Genomic DNA, 14,376 nt, shown 5'->3' with positions numbered 1-14,376 from the left:
CTTTAGCCTTGCATCGTTCCGTTTTCACTTAGTGAAAACAATATATTAGCTTGCCTGAGGTTGTCCGTACTTTCTTTGACGGAGCAGGTAATAGGAGCTAGGTAGCTCAACTCTAGTTTCTCATTGCCATCTGTGAAAACAAGTGAAAAGCTTAAGTACCTGAGTAGGAAAGTTTGCACTCTACCTTGAAGAAGTGTGTGGACACACTGTCAGTCATCTGAAAACTGTGTAGATATGGATAATGAAGTGGAGAATGGTGATGAGAGAGTTAGAACCTGGTGATAGAAGTTTTGTTTTGCCTGTGACTCCTGTAGATTTAATCAGGTCCGTTAGTATCTTTGTGCTTAAAGTTGTCTCATCTGAAAAACTGGCCTAAATACCTTGAAAAGATACAAAGATGGATGTCTCTTACATGATTTGAGCTTTTCATAAAGGTTCTATGTCTTGTGAATATAAGATGTTATTTCATAGAGTTGTTATTTGAAGTACTTAGTACATTAATAGGCATTGTTAATATTTAAATCATGAGAGAATTTATTTTAACACCTGTCTACCAACAGTACACTAATTTATTTTAAATGTAAAATGTTTGCTGTTAGCTGGAGTGGTGAATGGTCGATTTTGCTGCTTTATTTCCCAATGAGAGAAAATCACCCAAGCAGAACACTAGTTCTGCACTAGAATGAACAGTACCAGGTGACAAAATGTATTGCTTTTTTGTTACCACTTATTCTAGGTTGAGTTTTAATATTGGTGGTAATGAATAGATGTAAACCTTATTTGTCAATCTCTACAAGTTAAGTTTTAAAATCATGTAGTACAGGTCCCTGTTTTTGTAACAAATACCTTTTCATAATAAACATACTCGTGACATTAACTAAGAATACTTAGAACAAAAGTCAAACTTTACCATGGCCCATAAAATCTTGTATGATCCGATCCCTGCCTATTTCTCCAACTTCATCTCCTACCACTCTTTCCCTCGTGCTGCTTTCACACTGGCATTTTATCGAGGACATGCCACGTTCTCTTGTGTTGCAATGCCTGTCTGGCTTTTACTGGTGAGGTCCTCATCCTTCAAGCTTTAGCTAAAACGTGTCCTGAGGGTGTCTTTCCTTGTGACCTTCCTTTCTAAAGTAGATCCTTTGTTATCACCAAATCCTTTTTTTTTTTTCTTCTCTCACCCACCACATCCAGTTGGGTTAACACATCCTTTTAGCTCTACTTTCAAAACATATCTAGAATCCTGCCCCTTCTCTCCATCCCCATCTCTGCCACCCTAGCCAAGCCACCATCATCTATGACCCAGATGATTGCAGTATCCACTTGTCATTTGCTCCCCCGCTTTTGTCCCTTACACACACTTTGCTCCAACCTCATTGACCTCCTTATTAACTCTAGTGATGCTTCTTGCCAGAGTCTTGTTACTTGTTTTGCCTCTGCCTGGAATGTTGGCCACCTAGATAGATCGACATGGGTCAGTTATTCTGTTTCTTCATATCTTAATTCTGTCACTCTTGTCACATTAAATTTCAACCTCCTACATTCATACTCTTCCTATTCCTCTTCCTTGCTTTATTTTTTCTCTTGAGTAGCACTTCCTGCTGATATATATTTTGTCATTCTCTTTCTCCCAATCTAATCTAATACAGAGGGAATATGCAAATTGACCATCGCGCCGCAACAAAGATGGCAGCACGCACAGGGCGGAGTGTTTCCATAACACAAGATGGCTGTGCCCACAGCGGAGGCCGAGTTCCCGTAACGAGCCTTAAGGAGCAATCAGCAGGGAACTGAGGCTGCGTGGCACGCTGGGCCAGGCCAGGGGACCTGAGGCTGCGCCCCTGCCTGGCAGGGCTTGACGGGGGTGGGGCCAGCTAGGTCTGGGTCTCGTGCGATTTCAAGGCATGCGCGGGTGGGCGAGGACTTGACTCTGGGTCCCTCGGCGCACCCCAGACTCTGACAGGAGGAAGATTTTCATATACATTTTACTAATTTCTTTTCACCTCTGACATTTCTATTATAGAGAAAGGGCAAATGCAATATTAAAATATTTCCTCTAATTAATTCCCTTTTAATGTGCACAAATTCCGTGCACCAGGCCACTAGTAGAATATAAGCTCATGAAGGCAGGAAATTTTTTAGCTAAGTTCACCCTTATATCCCCTGTGTCCAGAATGGTATCTGGTGTCAGACCAACTGAAAGAGTGTAGAGGCATTGCTAGAAATAAATGATAAAGATTTATTCAAATGTCTTAGAGTTTGCAAACCAGAAACACAAGGCAAGACCCAGAATGCTCCGAAGACAAATGAAAAACTAAGAGTTCTTATAGTAAAAAATAAATCCTTAGCCTCTGGATTGGATAACCGGTGGTCTGGATAAGTGAACATTGTTTCCCTAGTCCTTCAGGGGTAATCACATCATTACCTGGAGGTTTGATGTATATCCAAGCATTGACAGGACTGGAAGTTTGGAAGTTTTAAGTTCCCAGGCTAGTTAAAACAAGAATAGTATTGTTTCTCAAGCCTTGGCCTGATTGCAGTAATACAGTAGCTTGACTGTCGTGACTCCATGTTACTTCCTCACTCTGTTCCTCACTGGTATTATTGAATGTGTGCATGCATGTATGAATGAAGAGTGTTTATCACAGTTTGCAAGTTTATCTACTTGTTATCTTGCTTCATTCGTTAATCTAGAAAAGCAGGAACTTCATTGTATTAACCGTTCAGTAACTAAAGCTTAGTGTGATGCCCAGCAATAAACAGTTATTTGTGAGTCAATACTAGTACTACTGGTACTATTTGCTTTTGTATTGCAGCTTAGTTCATAAAGTACTTCCTTCTGTATTATTTCATTTTATTTCACAGTCATATTGTCTTTAGACAAGAAGACTAAGTGAAGGGACCTTTAAAGGCCCATCTTGAACGTATTTATCTGGTAAATGATAGTCAGCACTGGGTGTCAGACCTTCCTACTCAGTTGAGTTCATTCCCACTATATTAAAGGGTCTCTCTATGAAGTTTATGCAGATAGTTACTTCAGTTACCTATGTTAGAACAAGTGTCCTTTGGGTATCATTTAATTTTTCTGGGATTGTGTATAATACAAATAAATCCTGTCTTACGTGCATATATACCTAAGAAGCATGTCGAAAAATGAGGTTCAAAATAGAAATATGGTTCTGTGCTAAATCAAAGTACTGTAAGAACAACTGACATGTAATTACCTCACAATCGCTGTGCTGCTTGTCTGGTTTGCTCATCTTGGAGAAGGACATGAAGAGAAGTAGAAAAAATGGAAGAAAGACCTTGGGCAGTGTTCATATTACTGCTGTATTTTCCCTTTTCTTCTTTTTGTTTACTTAATTTTTATCCCATTTGGAGGCCAGGATCTGTAACAACAAACTGCTTTGACAGTTGCAATAATACAGTGCACATTTACAGCAGTCAGATTTCATAGGAACTTTAGAGACTATTTGTTTGTTTGGATCCTCACCTGAGGAATGAGGATATTTTTTCCATTGGTTTTTAGAAAGAGTGGGAGGGAGGGAGGAGAGGAGAGAGAAACATGTATGTGAGAGAGACGCATTGATTGGTTGCCTCCTGCACACACCCCAACTGGGGACGAATATTGAACCTGCAACCCAGGTACATGCCCTTGACCAGGAATTGAACCCAGTCAATTCCGGTGCGCAGGCCCATGCTCTAACCACTGAGCAGGCCAGCCAGGGTGGAGACTATTTAAATATCTGCCTATATTTTGGTTGAGGCTCTGTCCAAAAAAGTAGGTATATAGGATATGAATAAATCCAGTCCATTAGCAAATAATTACGATTTTAGAAGTCATAATGCTGATTGATCACTTCTAGACTAATGAGTATATCTCCATAAAGTAGATCAGTCTTCTTCACATCTTAAAAGTAGGAGTACATAAGAGCATGGTACAAGTAGAGGGCCCCAGTTCAACTGGATCTTAAGAAGGACTCAGTTTTCTTTCTGGGCCATTCCACCTTCTACCGGGATTAGACGTAAATTTGCTATGTTGGGTCAGGTTGGTTCATTTTTATTTCATGGCCTGGGTTATATAAAATGTTGAAGTGAAATCATTTGCATTATTCACTTGTCATGCTAGATCTCCAACTTGCTGCTGAGCTTGGGAAGACATTACTGGATCGGAACACAGAGTTGGAGGATTCTCTTCAGCAGATGTACACAACCAATCAGGAGCAGTTACAGGAAATTGAGGTAATTTACTCAGAGTAACACTTGGAGGCGTGATATGTTGCTGCTGTTACACCAATCATTCTTCTAAAATGACACTTGCAATTAAAAGCAATGTTTAATTTCTAACACAGACTTCTTTGAGAAGAAGAACCATCAGAGGGCAGAGAGGTAGATTTCTACTTTTAGGCTTTCCCAACACTATAGTCTGAGTGATGAAAGAGTTCTCTCTGCACCTTTGGTGAAGTATATTGAAGTAAATGGTCCAGTATTTGCCACTATGTGAAGCAAAATAAAGCTATGGATATTATACTTAGTATCACTTTTTAAAAAAATATGAATTCTGCAAAGAGGTATGAGAAAATAAATAATATAATGAACACTTATGCACCCACCACCCAGCTTAAAAGAGAAAACTCACACTGTGGAGCCTTCTTGGTTGGGTCTGCCCTTCCCTTTTGCCCCCCACTCCCATCCCCACCCCAGATGTTAAAGTAACAGTAGAACTAGCTTGTGTCTACATGCAAAAACATAAAAGATCTTAGAACAGTGTTAAGAACTTACTGAGCTCCGATTTTATACTGAACCATATAATTAAAATGCTGGAAATTGAAAGAATTAGAATTACACAAGAATTTGAAGTCCTTGACTTCAAAGCAATCAAGAGAGGAAGGAAGAGGGAAGGAAAGAAAGAGGGAGGGAGGGAGAGAGAGACAGACATCAATGTGAGAGAAATATCCATCAATCATCTTCTGTACACACCCAGCTAGGGATCAAACCCGCAACGTAAGTATGTCCTCTGACCGGGAATCAAACCCACAACCTTTCAGTGTACAGGATGACACTCCAGCCAACTGAATCATACAAGCCAGGGCCACAAATTTCAGTTTCTGAATACAAATAAACCTATCATCAAAAGTGAGGCAAATTTATAATCTCAATATCCTTAATTTTACATAGTAGCCATAATTAAGGTGCATATAATAATCTTCTTCATCAGGATTTGTGAATATAGCCAGTGATGTGACTAAAGTACACTTTTATAATTCTAGGAAGATACATATTATAATGATATTGAAATCACCAGCTACCATTTTTAGCACATTCATCATTTAAAGAGCATGGAACATGCCATACATGAAATTAATTACTTACAGAGTTTTGCAGAAATCTAAAAATGCAGGAAAATGAGGTGTTTTTAAACTATTAACTAGCTAGATGTCATGTGTAGTTAAGGAACTCATTCTTACTTTGGTTCATAGACTTTGTTTTTCAGCTCATTGGAAGATTTCACTTAGAGGTCCTAGTGTATAAACAACACTGTGATATATATTTACTCGTATTTGGCTTTTGCATAGCTTAATACATTGGATTGATGTTTTTTATGAAAATGCCTATAAATAACTATAACTGAATACTATTACTGGTATTTTTGCAGATTTCCCAAGTATAGATGGAAAAAAAAGTGCAAATATTTTCATAATTGAGATAATGATGCTTATTTGTTCCTGTAGGAGATAACAAACACTATTGCTTTATAACCCAAGTAACTTGTCTTTCTAACTTTGTTTTCTGTGCTGTTGAGAATGATTAAACAGTTAAGATAGAAGGTTGGCATTCTGAAAAAAATCCAAAGATCTTTGAGATTCTCCAAATCTACAAATAACACTCCATCACCTAAAGTCTTCCATGAGATGTTGCAAAGTATAATGAAAATGAAGTATCCAGTTCAGACCTTAATGATTAAATAAGTATAAAATTAAATATATGTACAAGCTACTCAAATAAATTTAGCCTGTAGGAACTCTACCTCCAGCCCTGGTTGGGGCACATGCAGGAGGCAACCAATCGATGTGTCTCTCTCTGTCTCTCCCTCTCTCTTCCACACTCTCCAAAAATCTATGGAAAAATATCCTTGGGTGAGGATTAATAAAAAATAAAATAAATAAGTAAGCCTGTAGTACTTCCAAAAACATTTCATGAATCTCTTTTCTTTTTCTTAAAAAAAATTTATTTCAATTATAATTGACATGCAATGTTATATTAATTTCAAGTGTATAGCATAGTGATTGTATATTTATATAACTTATGAAGTCATTTTCCAATATGTCTAGTATCCACTTGGCACCATACATAGTTATTATAATATCATTAATTATATTCCCTATGCTGTACTTTACAACCCCGTGACTATTTTGTAAGTACCAATTAGTACTTCTTAATCCCCTCATCTTTTTCACTCATTCCCCGCTCCTGCTCCCCTCTGGCAACCTTCCCTTTGGTGCCTGTTTCTATCAGTCTATTTTTGTTTTCCTTTATTTGTTTTGTTTTTTTTAATTCTACATATAACAGAAACCATTCAGTATTTGTCTTTATTTGTCTGACTTATTTCAAATAGCATAATATCCTCCTTATCCATCCATGTTGTTGCATATGGTAAAATTTCATTCTTTTTTATGGCCAAGTAATATTCCATTGCATATATGTACCATATGTTCTTTAACCATTTGTCTATCAGTGGACACTTAGGTTGTTTCCATATCTTAACTGTTGTAAATAATGCTGCAGTGAACATAGAGATGCATATATCTTTTTAAACTAGTGTTTTGGATTTCTTCAGGTAAGTACCCAGAAGTCAAATTAGTGGGTCATATGGTAATTCTGGTTTTAATTTTTTTGGGGAAACTTCAAATTTATTCTTCATAGTGGCTGTACCAATCTGCATTCCCATCACAGTGTATGAGGGATCACTTCCTTCACATTTTCCCCAATGCTTGTCGTTTTTGATTTATTGATGATAGCCATTCTGACACATGTGTTGTACTATCTCATTTTGGTTTTAATTTGCATTTCTCTGATGATTCTTGACATTGAGCATCTTTTCATATGTCTATTGGCCATTTGTATGTCCTCTTTAGAGAAATATCTATTCAGGTACTGTGCCCATTTTTTATGTTTGTTTTTTTCAATTCTTTTATTTTTTACTAGAAGCCCGGTGCACGAAATTCGTGCACGGCGGGGGGTTGTCCCTCAGCCCAGCCTGTACCCTCTCCAATCTGGGACTCCTGGTGGGATTGGGCCTAAACGGGCAGTCGGACATCCCTCTCACAATCCAGGACTGCTGGCTCCCAACTGCTTGCCTGCCTGCCTTCCTGATTGCCCCTAACCGCTTCTGCCTGCCAGCCTGATCACCCCCTAACCACTCCGCTGCCAGCCTGGTTGATGCTTAACTGCTCCCCTGCCAGCCTGTTTGCCCCCAACTTCCCTCCTCTGCCAGCCTGGTCACCCCTAACTGCCCTCTCCTGCAGGGTTGATCACCTCCAACTGCCCTCCCTTGCAAGCCTGGTCCCTCTCAACTGCCCTCCCTTGCAGGCCTGGTTCCTCACAACTTCCCTCCCTTGCAGATCGGGTGCCTCCCAACTGCCCTCTCCTGCTGGCCATCTTGTAGTGGCCATCTTGTGTCCACATGGGGGCAGGATCTTTGACCATATGAGGGCAGCTATATTGTGTGTTGGAGTGATGGTCAATCTGTATATTACTCTTTTATTAGATAGGATAGAGGCCTGGTGCATGGGTGGGGGCCAGCTTTTCCCCATTGAGTATGATGTTAGGTATGAGTTTGTCGTATATGGCCTTTATTATGTTGTGGTATGTTCCCTCTGTTCCCACTTACTGAGAGTTTTTATCATAAATGGATGCTGGACTTTGTTAAATGCTATTTCTGCTTCTATTGATATGATCATATAATTTTTATTCTTCAGTTTGTTTATGTGGTGTATCACATTAATTGATTTGTGGATATTGTACCAACTTTGGATCCCAGGAATAAATTCCACGTGATCATGGTGTTTGAGTTTTTTTAAATGTATTGATGAATTCATTTACTAATATTCTGTTGAGGATTTTAGCATCTTGTTCATCAGGTGTAATTTTCTTTTTTCAATAAAATAATAATTTTCTCTTTTTTTGTAATGTCTTTGTCTGCTTTTGGAATCAGGGTAATGTTGGCCTCATAAAATGAACTTGGGAGCCTTCTCTCCTCTTGAATTTTTTTGAATTGTTTGAGAAGAATAGGTAAATTTTTGAATGTTCGTTAAAATTCATCTGTAAAGCTATCTGGTCTAGGGCTTTCATTAGTGATTGGATTTCATTAGTTATCAATCTCTTCAGATTTTCTGTTTCTTCTTGATTTAATCTTGAAAGTTTGTATGTTTCTAGAAATGTATTCATTTCTTCCAGGTTGTCCAATATGCTGACATATAATTGTCTGTAGTATTTTTATTTTATTTATTTATTATTCAATCCTCACCTGAGGATATTTTTTCCATTGATTTTGTAGCGATTGGAAGGGAGGGAGGGAGGGAGGGAGGGAGGGAGAGAGAGAGAGAGAGAGAGAGAGAGAGAGAGAAACATCAATGTTAGAGACATACATTGATTGGTTGCCTCCTGCACACGCCCGACCAGGGCCAGGTATTGAGCCTGCAACTTAGATACATGCCCTTGACTGTAATTGATCCTGCGACCCCTCAATGGTTAGAGGGCCAATGCTCTAACCACTGAACAAAACTGGCGAGGGCTGTCTATAGTATCTATCCTAATATATAAAAACCCAGGGTCCGTAACATCCAAAACGACCGAAGGCTCGACCAACCGGAAGTCAGTGCTGGGTTGCCGTGGCGACCCGGCGACCCAGCACTGACTGCCCTCTGCTGTGGGGTGCCACGACCCAGCACTAACTGCTGAGGAGGCTGCAGATCAGACCCAAAGAGAGGCCTGGAGAGAGAAGCAGGGTCTGATCCATAGCCTCTGTGGCAGCTGTGATCAGCCCTTGCCTCTCTCTTTCTCTCAGGGCCTGGCCAGCAGCCACGCCTCTCTTTCTCTCCGGCCTCCACTGGGGCTGCTGATCAGCCCCGCCTCTCTGATCAGGCCCGGAGACACTGACTGGCATAGAAACCGACCAATCAGAACCTAATCTGGGTGAACTGCAAAGGCAGAACCTAAGATGGGGACTGAGGAGGGGTTTTAAGGGCAACAGCTGTTTGGTGTAAGGTGTAAGAAAGCAGTTCAATTTTTTAATGACCAGTTTGGCAGTATAGTGCATATGGCTGGCTATCAGTCCAGGTATAGGGATTATGTATTTTTGTCTACCAGGAGCATCTCCTCCTGATGAAAAAGGCTTTTCCCCCCCATTTAAGCAATCCTATCCTATATAATCTATACTACTAAAAGGGTAATATGCTAATTAGACCGGGTCGACCAGACATCCAACTTCCTTCTGGACAAAGCCATGGTGGTGGGGGCCAAGGCAGAAACTGTTAGGGGCGATCAGGCCAGCAGGGGAGGGTCATTGGGAGCAAGATCAGGCTGGCAGGGGAGAGCAGTTAGGGGTGATCAGGCAGGCAGAGGGGTTAGGGGCAATCAGGCAGGCAGGCAGAGGCAGTTAGCAGCGATCAGGCAGGCAGGCAGGTGAGCAGTTAGGAGCCAGCGGTCCCAGATTGCAAGAGGGATGTCCGACCGCCGGTTTAGGCCCGATCCCACAAGGACCAGGCCTAAACCAGCATTTGGACATCCACCAAGGGGTCCCCAATTGTAGCGGGTGCAGGCTGGGCTGAGAGGAACCCCCCCCCTTGTGCATGAATTTCGTGCACCGGGCCACTAGTCCTATCTAATAATAGACAAATATGCAAATTGACCATACCTCTGACACACCCACAAGCCACACCCACCAGCCAATCAGGGCGAGTATGCAAATTAACCCCAATCCAAGATGGCTACAGCCACAGAGAGCAAGGTTTCCCAGGTAATAGAGGAAGCCAAGCTTTCCGCCAGCCGTTGCAGGCCTAAGCCTCCACTCAAGCTACAAAGTTTCAATTATAGAAGGTAAACAAATTCAAACAAATGGAGGCAGAATGGAGCTTGAGAGAGCAGGCCAGGGTTGCCGCTGGCAACAGGGGAAGCAAAGCTTTCCACACACCCTGGCCGGGACCACCCGCTTAAGGCAACAAAGTTTCAATTATAACCCCAACACAAATGGCTGCGGGCCTCGGAGGGAGCCCCAGGCTTGGCTCTGCTCCAGACTACAAAGTTTCAATTGTAGAAGGAAAATAAATTTCAGATACCAGGGCCTCCACTTGTGTTGCCAGGGGGCGTGGCCCGCCTGCAAACCACCACAGACCCCTCGCTCAGGCCGCCCTACGCCCCAAGGGAACCCCACCCTGATCAGGGACACCCTTCAGGGCAAACCGGCTGGCCCCCACTCCTGTACCAGGCCTCTATCCTATCTAATAAAAGAGTAATATGCAGATTGACCATCACTGCAACACACAATATAGCTGCCCCCATGTGGTCAAAGATCCTGCCCCCATGTGGACACAAGATGGCCACCACAAGATGGCCAGCAGGAGAGGGCAGTTGAGAAGGACCAGGCCTGCAAGGGAGGGCAGTTGGAGGTGATCAACCCTGCAGGAGAGGGCAGTTAGGGGTAACCAGGCCGACAGAGGAGGGAAGTTGGGGGCAAACAGGCTGGCAGCAGAGTGGTTAGGGGGTGATCAGGCTGGCAGGCAGAAGCGGTTAGGGGCAATCAGGAAGGCAGGCAGGCAAGCAGTTGGGAGCCAGCAGTCCTGGATTGTGAGAGGGATGTCCGACTGCCCGTTTAGGCAGTCCCAGGGATCAGGCCTAAACGGGCAGTCAGACATCCCTTGAGGGGTCCCAGATTGGAGAGGGTACAGGCTGGGCTGAGGGACAACCCCCCTCCGTGCACGAATTTCGTGCACCGGGCCTCTAGTATATATATAAAAGCCCAGTGACTGGAATGACAAAACAACCAGTGGCTATGCCGCGCACTGCGGCAGCCAACCGGCCTGATCCGTGCCCAATCAGCCCCCCCAGCTGTGTCTTTTTATCTATCTGAAGTTGGTCTCTTATAGGCAACATATGTATGGGTCTTGTGTTCTTATTCATTCAGTCACTCTGCCTTTTGATTGGAGCATTTAATCCATTTACATTTAAAGTAATTATTGATAGGTATGTATTGCCATTTTACTGTTTATATTTTTTCTTCTTCTTCTTTCTCCTTTCTCCTTCTTTCTTCTTCTCCCTTTAACATTTCTCAGGATGATGATGAACTACTTTAGTTTTTTCAGTTCTGGGAGGCTCATTGTCTCTCCTTTGATTCTAAATTGTAGCCTTGCTGGGTAGAGTAATCTTGGCTGTAGGATCATGCTTTGCATCAGTTTGACTATTTTGTGCCAATCCATTCTGGCCTGCAAAGTTTCTGTTGAGAAATCAACTGACAGTTTTATGGGAGTTCCCTTGTAGGTAACTAACTGCTTTTCTCTTGCCACTTTTAAGATTCTCTGTCTTTAACTTTTTGTATTTTAATTATCATGTGTCTTGGTGTGGGTCTCTCTGTGCTTCCTGGACTTATATGTGTCTATTTCCTTCACCAAGTTAGGAAAGTTTTTCATCATCATTTCTTCATATAGATTCTCAATCCCTTGCTCTCTTTTCCTTCTGGTACCACTATGATATGACTGTTGTTACACTTGATGTTGTCCCAGAGGTCCCTTAAACTATCCTTATATATGTATATATATTTTTAATATATTTTTATTGATTCCAGAGAGGAAGGGAGAGGGAGAGAGAGATAGAAGCATCAATAATGAGAGAGAATCATTGATTGGCTGCCTCTCTGCACGCCCCCCACTGGGGTTGGAGCCCACAACCTGAGCATGTGCCCTGACCAGAATCAAAGCCGGGACCCTTCAGTCTGCAAACCGACACTCTATCCACTGAGCCAAACCAGCTAGAGCATCCTATATAATAAAAGCCTAGGTGGTGTCGCACAACGTCATCACAAGATGGCCACCACAAGATGGTCACCAGAGATGGCCGGCAGGGGAGGGCAGTTGGGGGAGAACAGGCCAGCAGGGGAGGGCAGTTGAGGGTAATCCAGCTGGCAGGGGAGGGCAGTTGGAGGCAACCAGGTCAGCAGGGGAGGGCAGTTGTGGGGGACCAAGCTGGCAGAGGAGGGCAGTTGGGGTATCAGGCCGGCAGGGGAGGGCAGTTAGGGGTGACTAGACCTGTAGGAGAGGGCAGCTGGGGGCAACCAGGCCTGCAGAGGAGGGCAGTTGGGGGCAACCAGGCCTCCAGGGGAGGGCAGTTGGGGGTGACCAAGCTGGCAGAGGAGGGCAGTTGGGGGCAAGAACAGGCCAGCAGGGGAGAGCAGTTGGGGGTGAGATCAGGCCAGCAGGGGAGGGCAGTTGGGGGTGATCAAGCCTCCAGGGGAGGGCAGTTCGGGGCAAGAACAGGCTAGCAGGGGAGGGCAGTTGGGGGCAAGATCAGGCCAGCAGGGGAGGGCAGTTGGGGGTGACCAGGCCTCCAGGGGAGGGCAGTTGGGGGCAACCAGGCCAGCAGGGGAGGGCAGTTGGGGGCCATCAGGCCTCCAGGGGAGGGCAGTTGGGGGCAAGAACAGGCTAGCAGGGGAGGGCAGTTGGGGGCGAGATCAGGGCGACAGGGAAGGGCAGTTAGGGGCGACCAGGCCGGCAGGGGAGGGCAGTTGGGGGCCATCAGGCCTCCAGGGGAGGGCAGTTGGGGGCAAGAACAGGCTAGCAGGAGAGGGCAGTTGGGGGCAAGATCAGGCCAGCAGGGAAGGGCAGTTAGGGGCGAGATCAGGCCGGCAGGGGAGGGCAGTTGGGGGCAATCGGGCTGGCAGGGGAGGGCAGTTGGGGGCGATCTGGCTGGCAGGCAGAAGCGGTTAGGAGCCAGCAGTCCCGGATTGTGAGAGGGATGTCTGACTGCTGGTTTAGGCCCGATCCCCCAAGGAGTCCCGGATTGGAGAAGGTGCAGGCCAGGCTGAGGGACACAGACACACACACACACACACACACACACACACACACACACACACACACTCACTCACTCACTCACCATGCATGAATTTCATGCACCGGGCCTCTCGTATCCTTATATTTTTTAAATTCTTTTTTCTTTCTTCCTGTTAGGATTTTGTGCTTTCTACTACCTTGTCTTCCAAATTACTGATTTGATTCTCTGCTTCATTTAATCTGTTGATTCCTTCTAGTTTAGTCTTCGTTTCAGATATTGTATTCTTCATTTCTGACTGGTTCTTTTTTATGGTTTCTATCACTGAGTTCACCTATTCTTCCCCTAAGTTCATTGAGTATCCTTATAACCAGTTTTGAGCTCTGTATCTGGTAGATTTCTTGCCTCCATTTCATTTAATTCTTTTTCTGGAGTTTTGTCCTGTTCTTTCACTTGGCCATGTTTCTTTATCTCCTAATTTTGGCTGTCTTCTAGTGTTTGTTTCTCTATATAGGTTGATCTGCTAGATCTCCCCATCTTGGTAGGGTAACCATATGTAGTAGGTGTCCTCTGGAGCCCAGTGGCATAGTCTTCCTGGTCATCTGAGTCTGGTGCTCCAGGGGTGTCCCTTGTATGGGTTGTGTGTGCTCTCCTGTTGTAATTGAGCCTTCATTGCTGTTGGCACATCAGTGGGTGGGATTGACCCTCAGGCTAACTGTCTGCAGGAAGTTCTGATGCTTTTGTAAAAGTACCCAGGCAGCCCTGACAAGTTTGTCTCAGTGGTTACAGCGTCAACCCTAGAAACAAAGGGTTGTGGGTTCGATTTTCAGTCAAGGTTCCTCAGTGCAGGTTCAGGCCCCAGCCCCGGTCGGGGCACGTGCGGGAGGCAACCAGTTGATGAGTCTCTCTCACATCAATGTTTCTCTCTCTCCCCCTTCTCCCTCTCTTTCTCTCTCTCTCTCTAAATATCAATGGAAAAAATATTCTCAGGCAAGGATTAAAAAAAAATTGCCCTACTAAAGGGTACCCATTAGATACCTATAGCCTAATTCCCTGCTAAAAGATGGCCCTTGTATTATGTGTCTCTTATCACTGCAACCTTTGGGAGCCCCTAAATTTTATAAGGGCTGTTTTCTTAATTCAAATTTTATGTCAGTTGTTTTTTTCTAAGTAAATTATTTTATTGAAATACTAGAGGCCCGGTGCATGAAAATTCATGAACTGGAGGGGGGCTCCCTCAGCCCGGCCTGCCCCCTCTCACAGTCTGGGAGCCCTCAGGGGCAGGAGGCGACCTGGCGATCAGGGGAAGGCGACACCCCATCACACCTCTGC

General features: G+C 43.9%; 1 protein-coding gene across 1 annotated transcript in view; it reads left to right on the top strand.

Annotated features, from left to right (window-relative positions):
- The window catches only part of CDR2 (cerebellar degeneration related protein 2), a 37,917-nt gene that overhangs the window by 4,563 nt on the left and 18,978 nt on the right, over positions 1–14,376 (top strand). Inside the window, exon 2 of the mRNA XM_079794001.1 lies at positions 4,133–4,245. Coding sequence (XP_079650127.1) covers positions 4,133–4,245 — 113 coding nt within the window. The remainder of the gene's footprint in view (positions 1–4,132; positions 4,246–14,376) is intronic.

This window comes from Cnephaeus nilssonii (genome assembly GCF_951640355.1).
Source record: "Cnephaeus nilssonii genome assembly, chromosome: 2".
Lineage (NCBI taxonomy): Eukaryota > Metazoa > Chordata > Mammalia > Chiroptera > Vespertilionidae > Cnephaeus > Cnephaeus nilssonii.
This window is presented reverse-complemented; position numbering and strand designations above follow the sequence as displayed.